Genomic DNA, 22,320 nt, shown 5'->3' on the forward strand with positions numbered 1-22,320 from the left:
TTAGAGCAGCAGGCAGCGGGCCACTCCAGACGAGGACCTAAACAGTTAGTCCAGCAGGCAGCGGGCCACTCCAGACGAGGACCTAAACAGTTAGAACAGCAGGTAGCGGGCCACTCCAGAGGAGGACCTAAACAGTTAGTCCAGCAGGCAGCGGGCCACTCCAGAGGAGGACCTAAACAGTTAGAACAGCAGGCAGCGGGCCACTCCAGACGAGGACCTAAACAGTTAGAACAGCAGGCAGCGGGCCACTCCAGACGAGGACCTAAACAGTTAGAACAGCAGGCAGCGGGCCACTCCAGACGAGGACCTAAACAGTTAGAACAGCAGGCAGCGGGCCACTCCAGAGGAGGACCTTGTTATTGGGCTGCTGCCTTGAAGAAAAGAGGAGGTAATTAGGTAAATGGATGCCCTCTCTCGTCTCCTCCACCGCTGGTCTCCTCCGCCGCTGGTCTCCTCCACCACTCCACTCCCAATGAACAAATTTCCATTTTAGCTTGTTTCCATGGGAACTGGCCTTCAATACCTCGAAAAGCACTCTAAATAGGACCTGGCTGGATTACTCTCTACAGAAGACCTGGCTGGATTACAGAAGACCTGGCTGGATTACAGAAGACCTGGCTGGGTTACAGAAGACCTGGCTGGATTACACTCTACAGAAGGCCTGGCTGGGTTACACTCTACAGAAGACCTGGCTGGATTACACTCTACAGAAGACCTGGCTGGATTACACTCTACAGAAGACCTGGCTGGGTTACACTCTACAGAAGACCTGGCTGGATTACTCTCTACAGAAGACCTGGCTGGATTACTCTCTACAGAAGACCTGGCTGGATTACACTCTACAGAAGACCTGGCTGGATTACAGAAGACCTGGCTGGATTACTCTCTACAGAAGACCTGGCTGGATTACAGAAGACCTGGCTGGATTACACTCTACAGAAGACCTGGCTGGATTACACTCTACAGAAGACCTGGCTGGATTACACTCTACAGAAGACCTGGCTGGGTTACAGAAGACCTGGCTGGATTACAGAAGACCTGGCTGGGTTACACTCTACAGAAGACCTGGCTGGATTACACTCTACAGAAGACCTGGCTGGATTACAGAAGACCTGGCTGGATTACACTCTACAGAAGACCTGGCTGGATTACACTCTACAGAAGACCTGGCTGGATTACAGAAGACCTGGCTGGATTACAGAAGACCTGGCTGGATTACACTCTACAGAAGGCCTGGCTGGATTACAGAAGACCTGGCTGGATTACAGAAGACCTGGCTGGATTACAGAAGACCTGGCTGGGTTACAGAAGACCTGGCTGGATTACAGAAGACCTGGCTGGGTTACAGAAGACCTGGCTGGGTTACAGAAGACCTGGCTGGATTACAGAAGACCTGGCTGGATTACAGAAGACCTGGCTGGGTTACAGAAGACCTGGCTGGATTACAGAAGACCTGGCTGGGTTACACTCTACAGAAGACCTGGCTGGATTACACTCTACAGAAGACCTGGCTGGGTTACAGAAGACCTGGCTGGATTACAGAAGACCTGGCTGGGTTACACTCTACAGAAGACCTGGCTGGATTACACTCACCAGAAGACCTGGCTGGATTACACTCTACAGAAGACCTGGCTGGATTACAGAAGACCTGGCTGGATTACACTCTACAGAAGACCTGGCTGGATTACACTCTACAGAAGACCTGGCTGGATTACACTCTACAGAAGACCTGGCTGGGTTACAGAAGACCTGGCTGGATTACACTCTACAGAAGACCTGGCTGGGTTACAGAAGACCTGGCTGGATTACACTCTACAGAAGACCTGGCTGGATTACACTAAAGAAGACCTGGCTGGATTACACTCTACAGAAGACCTGGCTGGATTACACTCTACAGAAGACCTGGCTGGATTACAGAAGACCTGGCTGGATTACACTCTACAGAAGACCTGGCTGGATTACACTCTACAGAAGACCTGGCTGGATTACACTCTACAGAAGACCTGGCTGGGTTACACTCTACAGAAGACCTGGCTGGATTACACTCTACAGAAGACCTGGCTGGATTACACTCTACAGAAGACCTGACCTGGAGATGAGGAGAGGGGAGAGGGCCAGTTAAACCCAGATCTGACCTGGAGATGAGGAGAGAGGAGAGGGCCAGTTAAACCCAGATCTGACCTGGAGATGAGGAGAGGGCCAGTAAAACCCAGAAATGACCTGGAGATGAGGAGAGAGGAGAGGGCCAGTAAAACCCAGAACTGACCTGGAGATGAGGAGAGAGGAGAGGGCCAGTATAACCCAGATCTGACCTGGAGATGAGGAGAGAGGAGAGGGCCAGTAAAACCCAGATCTGACCTGGAGATGAGGAGAGAGGAGAGGGCCAGTTAAACCCAGATCTGACCTGGAGATGAGGAGAGGGCCAGTAAAACCCAGATCTGACCTGGAGATGAGGAGAGAGGAGAGGGTCAGTAAAACCCAGATCTGACCTGGAGATGAGGAGAGAGGAGAGGGCCAGTAAAACCCAGATCTAACCTGGAGATGAGGAGAGAGGAGAGGGCCAGTAAAACCCAGAACTGACCTGGAGATGAGGAGAGAGGAGAGGGCCAGTAAAACCCAGAACTGACCTGGAGATGAGGAGAGAGGAGAGGGCCAGTAAAACCCAGATCTGACCTGGAGATGAGGAGAGAGGAGAGGGCCAGTAAAACCCAGAACTGACCTGGAGATGAGGAGAGAGGAGAGGGCCAGTAAAACCCAGATCTGACCTGGAGATGAGGAGAGAGGAGAGGGTCAGTAAAACCCAGATCTGACCTGGAGATGAGGAGAGAGGAGAGGGTCAGTAAAACCCAGAACTGACCTGGAGATGAGGAGAGAGGAGAGGGCCAGTAAAACCCAGAACTGACCTGGAGATGAGGAGAGAGGAGAGGGCCAGTAAAACCCAGATCTGACCTGGAGATGAGGAGAGAGGAGAGGGTCAGTAAAACCCAGAACTGACCTGGAGATGAGGAGAGAGGAGAGGGCCAGTAAAACCCAGAACTGACCTGGAGATGAGGAGAGAGGAGAGGGCCAGTAAAACCCAGATCTGACCTGGAGATGAGGAGAGAGGAGAGGGTCAGTAAAACCCAGATCTGACCTGGAGATGAGGAGAGAGGAGAGGGTCAGTAAAACCCAGACCTCACCTGGAGATGAGGAGAGAGGAGAGGGCCAGTAAAACCCAGATCTGACCTGGAGATGAGGAGAGAGGAGAGGGCCAGTAAAACCCAGAACTGACCTGGAGATGAGGAGAGAGGAGAGGGCCAGTAAAACCCAGATCTGACCTGGAGATGAGGAGAGAGGAGAGGGCCAGTAAAACCCAGATCTGACCTGGAGATGAGGAGGGCCAGTAAAACCCAGATCTGACCTGGAGATGAGGAGAGAGGAGAGGGCCAGTAAAACCCAGATCTGACCTGGAGATGAGGAGAGAGGAGAGGGCCAGTAAAACCCAGATCTGACCTGGAGATGAGGAGAGAGGAGAGGGCCAGTAAAACCCAGATCTGACCTGGAGATGAGGAGAGAGGAGAGGGCCAGTAAAACCCAGATCTGACCTGGAGATGAGGAGAGAGGAGAGGGCCAGTAAAACCCAGAACTGACCTGGAGATGAGGAGAGAGGAGAGGGCCAGTAAAACCCAGATCTGACCTGGAGATGAGGAGAGAGGAGAGGGCCAGTAAAACCGAGAACTAGTCTTCAGTGAAGAGGAGGATACTATATCAACGGAACTACATTTTGTAAACAACTCATAGCCCCTCCACCACATGACTACACACACACACACACACACACACACACACACACACACACACACACACACACACACACACACACACACAACGCTTTCAAACAACGGTTTGACGGGCCCTGCTGTTCTGCTCCAGCTAGCTGCTTGACAAGGTTCTGGCACTCTGTCCTTCAACACATCCTGTTTCTGTTCTTCAACACATCCTGTTTCAGTCCTTCAACACATCCTGTTTCAGTCCTTCAACACATCCTGTTTCTGTCCTTCAACACATCCTGTTTCTGTCCTTCAACACATCCTGTTTCAGTTCTTCAACACATCCTGTTTCTGTCCTTCAACACATCCTGTTTCAGTCCTTCAACACATCCTGTTTCTGTCCTTCAACACATCCTGTTTCTGTCCTTCAACACATCCTGTTTCTGTCCTTCAACACATCCTGTTTCAGTCCTTCAACACATCCTGTTTCTGTTCTTCAACACATCCTGTTTCTGTCCTTCAACACATCCTGTTTCTGTTCTTCAACACATCCTGTTTCAGTCCTTCAACACATCCTGTTTCTGTTCTTCAACACATCCTGTTTCTGTTCTTCAACACATCCTGTTTCTGTCCTTCAACACATCCTGTTTCTGTCCTTCAACACATCCTGTTTCTGTCCTTCAACACATCCTGTTTCTGTTCTTCAACACATCCTGTTTCTGTTCTTCAACACATCCTGTTTCTGTTCTTCAACACATCCTGTTTCAGTCCTTCAACACATCCTGTTTCTGTTCTTCAACACATCCTGTTTCTGTTCTTCAACACATCCTGTTTCTGTTCTTCAACACATCTTGTTGAGTGTCATGGAGGGTTCTCACCGCGTTTCTGTCCGTCTACACATCCTGTTTCTGTCCTTCAACACATCTTGTTGAGTGTCATGGAGGGTTCTCACCGCGTCTCTGTCCTTCAACACATCCTGTTTCTGTCCTTCAACACATCCTGTTGAGTGTCATGGAGGGTTCTCCGTGCGTTTCTGTCCTTCAACACATCCTGTTGAGTGTCATGGAGGGTTCTCCGTGCGTTTCTGTCCTTCAACACATCCTGTTGAGTGTCATGGAGGGTTCTCACTGTGTTTCTGGGTTTCAACACATCCTGTTTCTGTCCTTCAACACATCCTGTTGAGTGTCATGCCCCTAAAACATGCTAACCTCTCACCATTACCAATAACTGGGGAGGGTAGCATTTTGTAGTGGGGGAGTATGATATTTATGCCTATGTAACTTCCTCATTCATCATTATTCAAGATTCATTCAGGGTTATCCGTAACCATGGCAGCGTCCACGTTAATGTAGAAGTGTTTAGAAACATGTTCTGTTCTTCTTTACGATAAAAGTGACTCCAAAATGTCACAATACATTATTTACCATTTATTTGTATTGGACACAAAATAATCTGAAACACAACCAAAACAAACAGCAAATGTATCCAACAAGTCTGTAGAGTCACCAGCTGGATGTAGTTACTGTCTGCTATGAATATGGGACCAGAAACCTGACTTTTAACTTTTACCTGTTATATTACAATATGTTGTGGTAAAACTAACTTCTCTCTCTCCCTCCCTCTCCTCCCCTATCTCCCCCCTCCCCTCCTCTCTCTCCCCCTTCCCCTCCTCTCCTCTCCTCTCTCTCCCCCCTCCTCTCATCTCATCTCTCCCCTCCTCTCTCTCTCCTCCTCTCTCTCCCCTCCTCTCTCTCCTCTCCTCCTCTCTCTCTCCCCTCCTCTTTTCCTCCTCTCTCCCCTCCTCTCTCTCCTCTCCTCTTCTCTCCCCTCCTCTATCTCCCCCCTCCTCCTCTCTCTCCCCTCCTCTCCTCTCCTCTCTCTCCCCCTCCCCCATCTCTCTCTCCTCTCTAGATGCTTGGAAACCTAACAGTAGTGCCCATCAAGGTTCCTCAGGTCAGCTCTCTACACCGGCTGTCTGGACAGGCCTCCACTGTTCTACCTCAGGTACACACACACACACACAGACAGACAGACAGACAGACAGACAGACAGACAGACAGACAGACAGACAGACAGACAGACAGACAGACAGACAGACAGACAGACAGGCACACACACCTGAAATATAGAGGAACATTGTGTTTCCCAGACCGCTGGGAGGCTGTAACGGTCTGAACCGGTAGATATACAGAGGAACGTTGTGTTTCCCAGACCGCTGGGAGGCTGTAACGGTCTGAACCGGTAGATATACAGAGGAACGTTGTGTTTCCCAGGGAGGCTGTAACGGTCTGAACCGGTAGATATATAGAGGAACATTGTGTTTCCCAGACTGCAGGGAGGCTGTAACGGTCTGAACCGGTAGATATGTAGAGGAACGTTGTGCTCCCCAGACCGCTGGGAGGCTGTAACGGTCTGAACCGGTAGATATACAGAGGAACGTTGTGTTACCCAGACCGCTGGAAGGCTGTAACGGTCTGAACCAGAAGGAGCATCATATCGTCTGCTAAAACCCTCAGAGGAAAAACCACAGCAAAACACAATTTATCCTGTGACTGGCTGTAGTCTATTAGCGGCTGTGAAGGCAGATCTGAGAGGTCACCCAGGCAGGATCTCTGCTCATAACTCTGGAGGCCTGGTGGTGTATCAGAGCGCAGGTGTTGTAGTAACCACCAGGTGTTGTAGTAACCACCAGGTGTTGTAGTAACCACCAGGTGTTGAAGTAACCACCAGGTGTTGAAGTATCCACCAGGTGTTGTAGTAACCACCAGGTGTGGAAGTATCCACCAGGTGTTGTAGTAACCACCAGGTGTTGTAGTAACCACCAGGTGTTGTAGTAACCACCAGGTGTTGTAGTATCCACCAGGTGTTGTAGTAACCACCAGGTGTTGTAGTAACCACCAGGTGTTGTAGTAACCACCAGGTGTTGTAGTATCCACCAGGTGTTGTAGTAACCACCAGGTGTTGTAGTAACCACCAGGTGTTGTAGTAACCACCAGGTGTTGTAGTAACCACCAGGTGTTGAAGTAACCACCAGGTGTTGTAGTATTCACCAGGTGTTGTAGTATCCACCAGGTGTTGTAGTATCCACCAGGTGTTGTAGTAACCACCAGGTGTTGTAGTAACCACCAGGTGTTGTAGTATCCACCAGGTGTTGTAGTAACCACTAGGTGTTGTAGTAACCACCAGGTGTTGTAGTAACCACCAGGTCTTGAAGTAACCACCAGCTAATCCAATACACAGAGCAACACATCAGATTATGTACCAGCTAATCCAATACACAGAGCAACACATCAGATTATGTACCAGCTAATCCAATACACAGAGCAACACATCAGATTATGTACCAGCTAATCCAATACACAGAGCAACATATCAGATTATGTGTATGTCTGCCTGTCTGTTTGCCTGTCTGGTAGACAAGAGGGAAGCAAATGTGTGTGTCCATTTTCTGTCTGTCTCTTGTGTTGAGTCTGTATGAACAGGTTATCTTCTGTGTGTGTTAGAGAGAAAGAGACAGAGAGAGAGCTAGGGAGAGAGAGAGAGCTAGGGGGGAGAGAGAGAGAGCTAGGGGGGAGAGAGAGCTAGGGGGAGAGAGAGAGGGAGAGAGAGAGAGGGAGAGAGAGAGAGAGCTAGGGAGAGAGAGAGAGAGCAAGGTGGGCAGTACATAGATGGATGGTGTTACTGACTGATTCAGATGGATGGTGTTACTGACTGATTCAGATGGATGGTGTTACTGACTGATTCAGATGTTATCAGGTCATCTGTACAGAGATCTGAAAAGGTCCACAAGTATGTTAACAAATTAAACTATAATCCTAGTTATCTTCTATGGGCTACGTGGGACGGTAGCGTCCCGCCTGCAGGACACAGCCAGTGAAATATCAGGGTGGTAAATTCAAAAACAACAAAATGTCATCATTCAACTTTCTCAAACATACAACTATTTTACACCATTTTAAAGATACACTTCTCCTTGATGTAAGCACATTGTCCAATTTCAAAAAGGCTTTACAGCGAAAGCAAAACATTAGATTATGTTAGGAGAGTACATAGACACAAATAATCACACAGCCATTTTCCAAGCAAGGACATGTGTCAATAAAACCCAAAACACAGCTAAATGAAGCACTAACCTTTGACGATCTTCATCAGATGACACTCCTAGGACATTATGTTACACAATACATGTATGTTTTGTTCGATAAAGTTCATATTTATATATAAAAACACATTTTACATTGGCGCGTGATGTTCAGAAAATGTATTCCCACCAAAACCGCCGGTGAATGTGCACATCAATTTACAAAAATACTAATCCTAAACGTTGACAAAATATATAACAATTATTTAAAGAATTATAGATAGACTACCCCTGGTTACAACCGCTGTGTCAGATTTTAACCTGGGACGAATTCGTCCCACCTACGTAACAGCCAGTTGAATCCTGTGGCGCGATTTTTAAAACGTTTGAAATACTATTACTTCAATTTCTCAAACATATGACTATTTTACAGCTATTTAAAGACAAGACTCTCGTTAATCTAACCACACTGTCCGATTTCAAAAAGGCTTTACAACGAAAGCAAAACATTAGATTATGTCAGGACAGTGCCCAGCCAGAAATAATCAGACACCCATTTTTCAAGCTAGCATATAATGTCACAAAAACCCAAACCACAGCTAAATGCAGCACTAACCTTTTATAATCTTCATCAGATGACACACCTAGGACATTATGTTATACAATACATGCATGTCTGTTCAATCAAGTTCATATTTATATCAAAAAACAGCTTTTTACATTAGCATGTGACGTTCAGAAAAAGCATACCCCCCGCAAACTTCCGGGGAATTTACTAACAATTTGCTAAATTACTCACGATAAACGTTCACAAAAAGCATAACAATTATTTTAAGAATTATAGATACATTACTCCTCTATGCACTCGATATGTCCGATTTTAAAATAGCTTTTCGGATGAAGCACATTTTGCAATATTCTAAGTACATAGCCCGGCATCACAGGGCTAGCTATTTAGACACCCGGCAAGATTAGCCTTCACCAAAATCACATTTCCTATAAGAAAAATGGTCTTACCTTTCCTGTTCTTCGTCAGAATGCACTCCCAGGACTTCTACTTCAATAACAAATGTAGGTTTGGTCCCAAATAATCCATCGTTATATCCAAACAGCGGCGTTTTGTTCGCGCGTTCTAGACACTATCAGAATTGTAAATCACGGTCGTGCGCATGGCGCAGAACGTGACAAAACATTTCTAAATATTCCATTACCGTACTTCGAAGCATGTCAACCGCTGTTTAAAATCAATTTTTATGCAATTTATCTCATAGAAAAGCGATAATATTCCGACCGGGAATCTGCAATTAGCTAAACAGCCGAAAGAAAATACTCCACGGGGGCGAATCGCGCACGCGCCTAATTCTATTGTCCTCTGATGTGACACTTGGAAAAGGGGATTCTGTGTTTCAGCCTGAGGCTGCCTCGTCATCGTTCAGGTTTTTCCCGGGTTCTGAGAGCCTATTGGAGCCCTAGGAATTGTCACGTTACAGCTAAGATCCTGACTCTTCAATAAACAGAAGCAAGAACAACAACACCTTGTCAGACAGGGTACTTCATGCATGAAACCTTCTCAGGTTTTTGCCTGCCATAGGAGTTCTGTTATACTCACAGACACCATTCAAACAGTTTTAGAAACTTTAGGGTGTTTTCTATCCAAATCTACTAATAATATGCATATCCTAGCTTCTGAGTTTGTGTAGGAGGCAGTTAAAAATGGGCACATATTTTTTCCAAAATTCTCAATACTGCCCCCTAGCCCCAACAAGTTAAAATAGGTTTACGGAGAAAGCACATTTTTCAATATTCTGAGTACATAGCTCAGCCATCACAAAGCGCTATACAGACACCCGCCAAGTTCGGGGCAACCTAAACTCAGAATTAGTATTAGAAATATTCTCTTACCTTTGCTGATCTTCGTCAGAATGCATTCCCAGGACTGCTACTTCCACAACAAATTATGTTTTTGTTCGAAATAAATACATATTTATGTCCAAATACCTCCGTTTTGTTCGTGCGTTCAGAGCACTATCCAAAGGCATAACGCGCGAGCGCGGTACCAGAGACAAAAAGTCAAAATGTTCCATCACCGTACTTAGAAGCATGTCAAATGCTGTTTAAAATTAATCTTTATGGTATTTTTAACGTAAAATTGCGATAATATTCCAACCGGACAATAGCGTATTCATTCAAGAAGAAAAAGAAGGAACGGCGCTCTTGTGTGACCGCGCATATCCAATCCCTTTGTTGCCAGGCAGTCCACTCAGAAACTGAGCTCCTATTATCTGCCCAGTAACAGGAGAAGGCTGAAACAACTTTCTGAAGGCTGTTGACAGCCAATGGAAGCCTTAGGAAGTGCAACATAACCCCACGGATACTGTAGTTTCGAAAGGGACTAGAAAGAAGAACTACAATTCTCAGATCCTCCACTTCCTGGTTGAATTTTTCTCAGGTTTTTGCCTGCCATATGAGTTCTGTTATACTCACAGACACCATTCAAACAGTTTTAGAAACTTCAGAGTGTTTTCTATCCAAATCTACTAATAATATGCATATTCTAGCTTCTGGGCCAGAGTAGTAACCTGTTTAAATTGGGTACGTTTTTCATCCGGCCGTGAAAATACTGCCCCCTAGCCCAGACAGGTTATTTAACATGCTCCTTCTCTCCCTCCCTCCTCTCCAGGTTCAGCCAAAGAGTGTGATTCCAGCCAGCCTCCTCCTCAGCCACAGCCCTGTGTCTCTCCCCAAGGAGCAGCCAGCCAGCCTCCTCCTCAGCCCTGTGTCTCTCCCTAAGGAGCAGCCAGCCAGCCTCCTCCTCAGCCACAGCCCTGTGTCTCTCCCCCAGGAGCAGCCAGCCAGCCTCCTCCTCAGCCACAGCCCTGTGTCTCTCCCCCAGGAGCAGCCAGCCAGCCTCCTCCTCAGCCACAGCCCTGTGTCTCTCCCTAAGGATCAGCCAGCCAGCCTCCCCCTCAGCCACAGCCCTGTGTCTCTCCCCCAGGAGCAGCCAGCCAGCCTCCTCCTCAGCCACAGCCCTGTGTCTCTCCCCCAGGAGCAGCCAGCCAGCCTCCTCCTCAGCCACAGCCCTGTGTCTCTCCCCAAGGAGCAGCCAGCCAGCCTCCTCCTCAGCCACAGCCCTGTGTCTCTCCCCCAGGAGCAGCCAGCCAGCCTCCTCCTCAGCCACAGCCCTGTGTCTCTCCCCCAGGAGCAGCCAGCCAGCCTCCTACTCAGCCACAGCCCTGTGTCTCTCCCCAAGGAGCAGCCAGCCAGCTTCCTACTCAGCCACAGCCTCCAGAGAGCTACCGCTGTAGTCAGCCCTAAGAGCCACGCCCACAGCTTTAACCAAACCCACAGCTCTAGCCACACCCTCACCCAGAGCCACACCCTCACCCAGAGCCACACCCTCACCCAGAGCCACACCCTCACCCAGAACCACACCCTCACGCAGAGCCACACCCTCACCCAGAGCCACACCCTCGGCCCGGCCCTGCCTACAGCCAACAGCACGTTCAGCCCAGAACGCCTCTCCATAGGTCAGGGAGACACAGCCACCTGCATAACCTCCTCACCCCCTCCCCTGGCCCAGTCCCTGGCCTCTCCCCTGGCCCAGACCGTGGCCTCTCCCCTGGCCCAGACCCTGGCCTCTCCCCTGGCCCAGACCCTGGCCTCTCCCCTGGCCCAGACCCTGACCTCTCCCCTGGCCCAGACCCTGACCTCTCCCCTGGCCCAGACCATGACCTCTCCCCTGGCCCAGACCCTGACCTCTCCCCTGGCCCAGACCCAGTCTCTCTCCCTGGCCCAGACCCTGACCTCTCCCCTGGCCCAGACCCTGACCTCTCCCCTGGCCCAGACCCTGACCTCTCCCCTGGCCCAGACCCTGGCCTCTCCCCTGGCCCAGACCCTGACCTCTCCCCTGGCCCAGACCCTGGCCTCTCCCCTGGCCCAGACCCAGTCTTTCTCCCTGGCCCTAGCCTGGCCTGGAGGCCTCTCCACCATCTCCCCCACCTCTACCAGCAGCAACAGCAGCAGCCCAACAGCCACCTCAGCCTCAGTAGCCCCCGGTGTGACCTTCTCCATCGTCTCTGCCTCGCCGCCCGCCGATACCGGGAACAACAGGGTGTGGACCATCAGTGAGGCAGTCAAGGTCCGGCCACTGATCTTCAGCACTGACAATAAGGTTAAAGACTGTCCTTGTCCTACACATCCTTCTGTCAGTCCTACCAGCCCTACTGACTGTCTCTGTCAGCATTGTCTCTACAATTACACACTTCATGCTGATCTTACTCTTCTGTAAGGCTTCACATTACAGGCATCAATACAGGTATCACTACAGGTATCAGTACAGGTATCAGTACAGGTATCAATACAGGTATCAGTACAGGTATCACTACAGGAATCAGTACAGGTATCAATACAGGTATCTCTACAGGTATCAGTACAGGTATCACTACAGGTATCAATACAGGTATCAATACAGGTATCAGTACAGGCATCATTACAGGCATCAATACAGGTATCAATACAGGTATCACTACAGGTATCAGTACAGGTATCAATACAGGTATCACTACAGGTATCAGTACAGGTATCACTACAGGTATCACTACAGGTATCAGTACAGGTATCAATACAGGTATCAGTACAGGTATCAATACAGGCATCATTACAGGTATCAATACAGGTATCAATACAGGTATCAATACAGGTATCAATACAGGTATCAGTACAGGCATCATTACAGGCATCAATACAGGTATCCGTACAGGTATCAATACAGGTATCAATACAGGTATCAGTACAGGTATCCGTACAGGTATCAATACAGGTATCAGTACAGGTATCCGTACAGGTATCAATACAGGTATCAGTACAGGTATCAGTACAGGTATCAATACAGGTATCAGTACAGGTATCAGTACAGGTATCAATACAGGTATCAGTACAGGTATCAGTACAGGTATCAGTACAGGTATCAATACAGGTATCAATACAGGTATCAGTACAGGTATCAGTACAGGTATCAATACAGGTATCAGTACAGGTATCAGTACAGGTATCAATACAGGTATCAGTACAGGTATCAGTACAGGTATCAGTACAGGTATCAATACAGGTATCAGTACAGGTATCAGAACAGGTATCAATACAGGTAGAATTATGCTTTAACATTCTTAATTTAAATCAATCACAATCAATTGTTTACCTTCCCTTCCCACTAAATAGTTATTAGAACCAACAGACGAATGCTTAACACTCTCCGTGTGTGTGTGTGTGTGTGTGTGTGTGTGTGTGTGTGTGTGTGTGTGTGTGTGTGTGTGTGTGTGTGTGTGTGTGTGTGTGTGTGTGTGTATGGTGTGTTCTCCCAGTTGAAAATAATCCAGTCGGAGGCTGAGACCCCCAGCTCCTCCCAGGACTCCCCAGGAGGACCCCAGGGGGCCGACAGCCCCTCACAGGATGACCCCTCCGTCACCTCGACCACCAACCCCTCCTCCTCTCCCTCCTCTACACCAGCCAAGAAGAAGCAGAAGGATGAGGACCCAGAGGTAAAACCATCTATCCCAAATGATTACACCTCAATAACAAGAACACAAACCGTGTTTTACTAGAGGATAAAGAAAATACAGTTTTTTTTAAATAGTATTCTATTACATAAATAAGGACTTAAAGCCAATAAACCATTACCTTTTATCTAAGACACACGCTAACTATTAGGTTCTCTGATATGGTGCTAATGCTAACTATTGGGTTCTCTGGTATGGTGCTAATGCTAACTATTAGGTTCTCTGATATGGTGCTAATGCTAACTATTGGGTTCTCTGATATGGTGCTAATGCTAACTATTAGGTTCTCTGATATGGTGCTAATGCTAACTATTGGGTTCTCTGATATGGTGCTAATGCTAACTATTAGGTTCTCTGATATGGTGCTAATGCTAACTATTAGGTTCTCTGGTATGGTGCTACTGCTAACTATTGGGTTCTCTGATATGGTGCTAATGCTAACTATTAGGTTCTCTGATATGGTGCTACTGCTAACTCAGTGCTGGAGCAGATGTCAATCTATCTGATCACTCTAACTCTGATTGGTTAATCCATCTAATTATAATAATAAACCCAGATAATCCCAGGTAATCCTGACTCAGCCTTCCTTTCCCTGGAAATCCCTCTAACCCTCGTCCCCCTCTATCCCTCGTCCCCCTCTACCCCTCGTCCCCCTCTACCCCTCGTCCCCCCTCTATCCCTGGTCTCCCTCTCCCCCCTCTATCCCTGGTCTCCCTCTCCCCCCTCTATCCCTCTCCCCCCTCTATCCCTGGTCTCCCTCTCCCCCCTCTAACCCTCGTCCCCTCTAACCCTCGTCCCCCTCTAACCCTCGTCCCCCTCTAACCCTCGTCCCCCTCTATCCCTCTCCCCCCTCTATCCCTGGTCTCCCTCTATCCCTGGTCTCCCTCTCACCCCTCTATCCCTCTATCCCTCCCCCCCTCCCCCCCTGGTCTCCCTCTATCGTCCCGCCTCCCCCTCACGATATACTGATTCAACAAGCAGTAACTAATGAGAGCGATTCACTATGGACTGACTGATTCATTAACTAATGAGAGCGATTCACTATGGACTGACTGATTCAACAAGCAGTAACTAATGAGAGTGATTCACTATGGACTGACTGATTCAACAAGCAGTAACTAATGAGAGCGATTCACTATGGACTGACTGATTCATTAACTAATGAGAGCGATTCACTATGGACTGACTGATTCAACAAGCAGTAACTAATGAGAGCGATTCACTATGGACTGACTGATTCATTAACTAATGAGAGCGATTCACTATGGAGACATCACAGTGGTTCCGTTACTACAAGTGTTGCTGTTGCTAGGAAACCACACACACTAGCCCTTCTCTCACCCTGCCCACCTCTACCTGGAGTCATTTAGGGGGGAAAACAAGCCCATAACACTATAGTAGTAGAACATTCCACAGATTGTAGAAGAGAGTGAGAGTGGCAGGGTGAAAGAGAGTGTTGGATAATGAGAGAGAGAGACCCAGACAGGGAGGGGAGGGGAGGGGGGGAGAGAGAGAGAGACCCAGACAGGGAGGGGAGAGGAGGGGAGGGAGAGACCCAGACAGGGAGGGGAGGGGAGGGAGGGGAGGGGAGGGGAGGGGAGGGAGAGACCCAGACAGGGAGGGGAGGAAGGGAGAGACCCAGGCAGGGAGGGGAGGGGAGGGAGGGGGGGGGAGGGAGGAAGGGAGAGACCCAGACAGGGAGGGGAGGGGAGGGGAGGGGAGGGGAGGGAGGAAGGGAGAGACCCAGACAGGGAGGGAGGGGAGGGAGGGAGGGAGGAAGGGAGGGAGGGAGGGAGGGAGGGAGGGAGGGAGGGAGGGAGAGACCCAGACAGGGAGGGAGGGACCCAGAAAGGGAGGGGAGGGACCCAGACAGAGAGGGAGGGAGGGAGGGAGGGAGGGAGGGAGGAAGGGAGGGAGGGAGGGAGGGAGGGAGGGAGCGAGGGAGAGACCCAGACAGGGAGGAAAGGGAGAGAGGGAAAACTCTTCATGAATAAACCATAAAGGGAAGCAGACTTTTCATAAGAGACTCACAACCTGAACCTGAGAGTTGTAAACATTCCAACCCTAACCTGAGGTTTCCTGAGGGTTCCAGAGGGTTCCCTGAGGGTTCCCTGAGGGTTTCCTGAGGGTTTCCTAGGGTTCCCTGAGCGTTTTCTGAGGGTTTCCTGAGGGTTCCCTGAGGGTTTCCTGAGGGTTCCCTGACGTTCCCTGAGGGTTCCCTGAGCGTTTTCTGAGGGTTTCCTGAGGGTCCCTGAGCGTTTCCTGAGGGTTTGGTTTCCTGAGGGTTTGGTTTCCTGAGGGTTTGGTTTCCTGAGGGTTCCCTGAGGGTTCCCTGAGCGTTTCCTGAGGGTTTCCTGAGGGTCCCTGAGCATTTCCTGAGCGTTCCCTGAGGGTTCCCTGAGCGTTTCCTGAGGGTTTCCTGAGGGTCCCTGAGGGTTTCCTGATGGTTCCCTGAGCGTTTCCTGAGGGTTCCCTGAGGGTTTCCTGAGGGTCCCTGAGGGTTTCCTGATGGTTCCCTGAGGGTTTCCTGATGGTTTCCTGAGGGTTTCCTGAGGGTCCCTGAGGGTTTCCTGATGGTTCCCTGAGGGTTTCCTGAGGGTTTCCTGAGGGTTCCCTGAGGGTTTCCTGAGGGTTCTCCAGCTGGAGAATGGAGGAGACAGATTATATACCAGTTGCGGCTATGGAACCCTGACCTGTTCTCCGGACGTGCTACCTGTCCCAGACCTGCTGGAACCCTGACCTGTTCTCCGGACGTGCTACCTGTCCCAGACCTGCTGGAACCCTGACCTGTTCTCCGGACGTGCTACCTGTCCCAGACCTGCTGGAACCCTGACCTGTTCTCCGGACGTGCTACCTGTCCCAGACCTGCTGGAACCCTGACCTGTTCTCTTGACGTGCTACCTGTCCCAGACCTGCTGGAACCCTGACCTGTTCTCCGGACGTGCTACCTGTCCCAGACCTGCTGGAACCCTGACCTGTTCTCCGGACGTGCTACCTGTCCCAGACCTGCTGGAACCCTGACCTGTTCACCGGACGTGCTACCTGTCCCAGACCTGCTGGAACCCTGACCTGTTCTCCGGACGTGCTACCTGTCCCAGACCTGCTGGAACCCTGACCTGTTCACCGGACGTGCTACCTGTCCCAGACCTGCTGGAACCCTGACCTGTTCTCCGGACGTGCTACCTGTCCCAGACCTGCTGGAACCCTGACCTGTTCACCGGACGTGCTACCTGTCCCAGACCTGCTGGAACCCTGACCTGTTCTCCGGACGTGCTACCTGTCCCAGACCTGCTGTTTTCAACTCTCTAGAGACAGCAGGAGCGGTAGAGATACTCTGAATGATCGGCTATGAAAAGCCAACTGACATTTACTCCGAGGTGCTGACCTGTTGCACCCTCGACAACCACTGTGATTATTATTATTTAACCCTGCTGGTCATTTATGAACATTTTAACATCTTGGCCATGTTCTGTTATAATCTCCACCCGGCACAGCCAGAAGAGGACTGGCCACCCCTCATAGCCTGGTTCCTCTCTAGGTTTCTTCCTAGGTTCTTGCCTTTCTAGGGAGTTTTTCCTAGGGAGTTTTTCCTAGCCACCGTGTTTCTACACCTGCTTTGCTTGCTGTTTGGGGTTTTAGGCTGGGTTTCTGTACAGCACTTTGAGATATCAGCTGATGTAAGAGGGGCTTTATAAATACATTTGATTTGATTTGACATGCCTCCCACAGTGGGACTGAAATGGTAATACAATACAATACCTTGTTATCAATCTATATGATATAACTGTTCCCTCTCTCCTGTATGGTGTTCATATGGGTGTCACACTGTGACATGTCCCCTCTCCTCCTGTATGGTATTCATATGGGTGTCTCGCTCTAACATGTCCCCTCTCCACGTGGTATTCATATGGGTGTCACGCTCTAACATGTCCCCTCTCCACCTGTATGGTATTCATATGGGTGTCACGCTGTAACATGTCCCCTCTCCACCTGAATGGTATTCATATGGGTGTCACGCTGTAACATGTCCCCTCTCCACCTGTATGGTATTCATATGGGTGTCACACTAACATGTCCCCTCTCCACCTGTGTGGTGTTCATATGGGTGTCTCGCTCTAACATGTCCCCTCGCCACCTGTATGGTATTCATATGGGTGTCACGCTCTAACATGTCCCCTCTCCACCTGTATGGAGGTTCCTATGGTTGTCACACTGTAACATGTCCCCTCTCCACCTGTATGGTATTCATATGGGTGTCACACTCTAACATGTCCCCTCTCCACCTGTAATGTATTCATATGGGTGTCACACTCTAACATGTCCCCTCTCCACCTGTATGGTATTCATCTGGGTGTCACGCTCTAACATGTCCCCTCTCCACCTGTAATGTATTCATATGGGTGTCACACTCTAACATATCCCCTCTCCACCTGTAATGTGTTCATATGGGTGTCACGCTGTAACATGTCCCCTCTCCACCTGTATCGTGTTCATATGGGTGTCACACTCTAACATGTCCCCTCTCCACCTGTATGGTATTCATCTGGGTGTCACGCTAACATGTCCCCTCTCCACCTGTATCATGTTCATATGGGTGTCACACTCTAACATGTCCCCTCTCCATCTGTATGGTAGTCATATGGGTGTCACACTCTAACATGTCCCCTCTCCACCTGTATGGTATTCATATGGGTGTCACACTCTAACATGTCCCCTCGCCACCTGTATGGTATTCATCTGGGTGTCACACTCTAACATGTCCCCTCTCCACCTGTATGGTATTCATATGGGTGTCACACTCTAACATGTCCCCTCTCGCTTACAGAAAATGTCCTTCATGGTGGCTCTTGGCCTGGTCACTACAGAGACACTGGAAGGTGAGTTCTTCCTCTGACACTAAATTGAATTAAACTCATCAGAATGTAATAAAAGGCACATCTTTGCTGTCTTGTTGCAGGTGGTAACAATGAGATGAAACTTGAATGAACAGAGAGACTTGTCACTGTTACCTGTCTGTCTGTCTGTCTGTCTGTCTGTCTGTCTGTCTGTCTGTCTGTCCCATCTACCTGTCCTGGCTGTCTGTCTGTCCCATCTACCTGTCCTGGCTGTCTGCCTGTCCCATCTACCTGTCCCGGCTGTGTCTACCTGTCTGTCTGATCTAGCTGTACCGGCGGTGTCTACCTGTCTGTCTGATCTAGCTGTACCGGCGGTGTCTACCTGTCTTGTCTGTCCTATCTACCTGTCCCGGCTGTGTCTACCTGTCTGTCCTATCTACCTGTCCCGGCTGTGTCTACCTGTCTTGTCTGTCCTATCTACCTGTCCTGGCTGTGTCTACCTGTCTGTCCTATCTACCTGTACCGGCGGTGTCTACCTGTCTGTCTATACTGTCTGTACTGTCTGTGTCTACCGGTCTGTCTGTCCCATCTAGCTTTACCGGCTGTGTCTACCTGTCTGCCTGTCCTAACTACCTGTCACAGGTGTGTCTACCTGTCTATCCCATCTAGCTGTACCTGCTGTGTGTATCTAAGTCTCTGTCCTATAAGCCTTTGTTCCTCTACCACGACAGAGATCCAGATCAAGATCATCTAGCTGTACCTGCTGTGTGTATCTAAGTCTCTGTCCCATAAGCCTTTGTTCCTCTACCACGACAGAGATCCAGATCAAGATCATCTAGCTGTACCTGCTGTGTGTATCTAAGTCTCTGTCCCATAAGCCTTTGTTCCTCTACCACGACAGAGATCCAGATCAAGATCATCTAGCTGTACCTGCTGTGTGTATCTAAGTCTCTGTCCCATAAGCCTTTGTTCCTCTACCACGACAGAGATCCAGATCAAGATCATCTAGCTGTACATGCTGTGTGTATCTAAGTCTCTGTCCCATAAGCCTTTGTTCCTCTACCACGACAGAGATCCAGATCAAGATCATCTAGCTGTACCTGCTGTGTGTATCTAAGTCTCCGTCCCATAAGCCTTTGTTCCTCTACCACGACAGAGATCCAGATCAAGATCATCTAGCTGTACCTGCTGTGTGTATCTAAGTCTCCGTCCCATAAGCCTTTGTTCCTCTACCACGACAGAGATCCAGATCAAGATCATCTAGCTGTACCTGCTGTGTGTATCTAAGTCTCTGTCCCATAAGCCTTTGTTCCTCTACCACGACAGAGATCCAGATCAAGATCATCTAGCTGTACCTGCTGTGTGTATCTAAGTCTCTGTCCCATAAGCCTTTGTTCCTCTACCACGACAGAGATCCAGATCAAGATCATCTAGCTGTACCTGCTGTGTGTATCTAAGTCTCTGTCCCATAAGCCTTTGTTCCTCTACCACGACAGAGATCCAGATCAAGATCATCTAGCTGTACCTGCTGTGTGTATCTAAGTCTCTGTCCCATAAGCCTTTGTTCCTCTACCACGACAGAGATCCAGATCAAGATCATCTAGCTGTACCTGCTGTGTGTATCTAAGCCTCTGTCCCATAAGCCTTTGTTCCTCTACCACGACAGAGATCCAGATCAAGATCATCTAGCTGTACCTGCTGTGTGTATCTAAGTCTCTGTCCCATAAGCCTTTGTTCCTCTACCACGACAGAGATCCAGATCAAGATCATCTACCTGTACCTGCTGTGTGTATCTAAGTCTCTGTCCCATAAGCCTTTGTTCCTCTACCACGACAGAGATCCAGATCAAGAGACAGGAGAGGAAGAGACGAAGCACAGCCAACCCAGCCTACAGCGGCCTGGTCCAACCAGAGGTAACAGACAATGGACCCCCTTTTTTTGTTGTTGTTGTTGTCTGGATTCAAAATAGCTTCAATAGTTGACAAATGTTATCTGAAAGTAGGTCAGAGCTGTTCGGGAGAGATATGTGTGTTTTGAAATGTGTAATAGATGTTAGAGGTATAGTATGTTACATTTTTGTTAATTAGGACGTAGAGTAGTACTAGCCGGTGTGATTCAGAGTTTAAATAAGGGTCGATGTCCGCGTCCCGTGCTGAAATCTTAATTAGCAGAATAAAAAATAAAAATATCCCCACAGAAAGCGGTCAGTTTTAAGCTAGGTATAGCTGTGGTAGAGGTGAGACTCTCATGGACACGTCCACGTCCGTTGTTTTGCTCTAAGACGCCCACAGGCCTCACTAGACTCGTCTGAAGGTCCCCTGTTACAGTCCCCCAGACGCCCACGGGCCTCACTAGACTCGTCTGAAGGTCCCCTGTACCAGTCCCCCAGACGCCCACAGGCCTCACTAGACTCGTCTGAAGGTCCCCTGTTACAGTCCCCCAGACGCCCACGGGCCTCACTAGACTCGTCTGAAGGTCCCCTGTTACAGTCCCCCAGACGCCCACGGGCCTCACTAGACTCGTCTGAAGGTCCCCTGTACCAGTCCCCCAGACGCCCACGGGCCTCACTAGACTCGTTTGAAGGTCCCCTGTACCAGTCCCCCAGACGCCCACGGGCCTCACTAGACTCGTCTGAAGGTCCCCTGTACCAGTCCCCCAGACGCCCACGGGCCTCACTAGACTCGTCTGAAGGTCCCCTGTACCAGTCCCCCAGACGCCCACGGGCCTCACTAGACTCGTCTGAAGGTCCCCTGTACCAGTCCCCCAGACGCCCACGGGCCTCACTAGACTCGTCTGAAGGTCCCCTGTACCAGTCCCCCAGACGCCCACGGGCCTCACTAGACTCGTCTGAAGGTCCCCTGTACCAGTCCCCCAAAAATCGTGACAAAAATAAAGGGGTTAAATACATGTAAAAAAATTATAAAAATAAAACGATATCTCTCTCAGATATAGGACAGACACTTCAGAACAAATTTAATTTGATTTGTTGGGGGACTATCTGTTATTCCATGTAGTGAATCTGTTATTCAATGTGTTTGTATGGGCTAATAGCAGTAATATTTCAAAGGATCTATAAAAAAAAGGCCTTAGTCTCTGATGGTTCAGTTTAGACAGGCCTTAGTCTCTGATGGTTCAGTTAAGACAGGCCTTAGTCTCTAATGGCCTTAGTCTCTGATGGCCTTAGTCCCTGATGGCCTTAGTCCCTGATGGCCTTAGTCTCTGATGGACTTAGTCTCTGATGGCCTTAGTCTCTGATGGCCTTAGTCCCTGATGGCCTTAGTCTCTGATGGCCTTAGTCTCTGATGGCCTTAGTCTCTGATGGCCTTAGTCTCTGATGGCCTTAGTCTCTGATGGCCTTAGTCTCTGATTGCCTTAGTCTCTGATGGCCTTAGTCTCTGATGGCCTTAGTCTCTGATGGCCTTAGTCTCTGATGGCCTTAGTCTCTGATGGCCTTAGTCTCTGATGGCCTTAGTCCCTGATGGCCTTAGTCTCTGATGGCCTTAGTCTCTGATGGCCTTAGTCCCTGATGGCCTTAGTCCCTGATGGCCTTAGTCTCTGATGGGTTCAGTTTAGACTGGCCTTAGTCCCTGATGGCCTTAGTCTCTGATGGCCTTAGTCCCTGATGGCCTTAGTCCCTGATGGCCTTAGTCTCTGATGGCCTTAGTCTCTGATGGCCTTAGTCCCCGATGGCCTTAGTCTCTGATGGCCTTAGTCTCTGATGGTTCAGTTTAGACAGGCCTTAGTCTCTGATGGCCTTAGACCCTGATGGCCTTAGTCTCTGATGGGTTCAGTTTAGACAGGCCTTAGTCCCTGATGGCCTTAGTCTCTGATGGCCTTAGTCTCTGATGGCCTTAGTCCCTGATGGCCTTAGTCCCTGATGGCCTTAGTCTCTGATGGTTCAGTTTAGACAGGCCTTAGTCTCTGATGGTTCAGTTTAGACAGGCCTTGGTCTCTGATGGCCTTAGTCTCTGATGGTTCAGTTTAGACAGGCCTTAGTCCCTGATGGCCTTAGTCCCTGATGGCCTTAGTCCCTGATGGCCTTAGTCCCTGATGGCCTTAGTCTCTGATGGCCTTAGTCTCTGATGGTTCAGTTTAGACAG

The 22,320-nt window shown here is 49.3% G+C and overlaps 1 protein-coding gene across 1 annotated transcript in view; it reads left to right on the forward strand.

The window, feature by feature from the left end:
• The first annotated feature begins 2,410 nt into the window (after positions 1–2,410).
• The window catches only part of LOC115183147 (PHD finger protein 21B), a 45,551-nt gene continuing 25,641 nt past the window's right edge, over positions 2,411–22,320 (forward strand). The window contains exons 1-6 of the mRNA XM_029744474.1: positions 2,411–2,467; positions 5,661–5,753; positions 10,511–12,001; positions 13,191–13,367; positions 18,211–18,262; positions 20,057–20,133. Coding sequence (XP_029600334.1) covers positions 2,411–2,467; positions 5,661–5,753; positions 10,511–12,001; positions 13,191–13,367; positions 18,211–18,262; positions 20,057–20,133 — 1,947 coding nt within the window. The remainder of the gene's footprint in view (positions 2,468–5,660; positions 5,754–10,510; positions 12,002–13,190; positions 13,368–18,210; positions 18,263–20,056; positions 20,134–22,320) is intronic.

The sequence above is a fragment of the Salmo trutta genome, unplaced genomic scaffold, assembly GCF_901001165.1.
Source record: "Salmo trutta unplaced genomic scaffold, fSalTru1.1, whole genome shotgun sequence".
Taxonomy (NCBI): Eukaryota; Metazoa; Chordata; class Actinopteri; order Salmoniformes; family Salmonidae; genus Salmo; species Salmo trutta.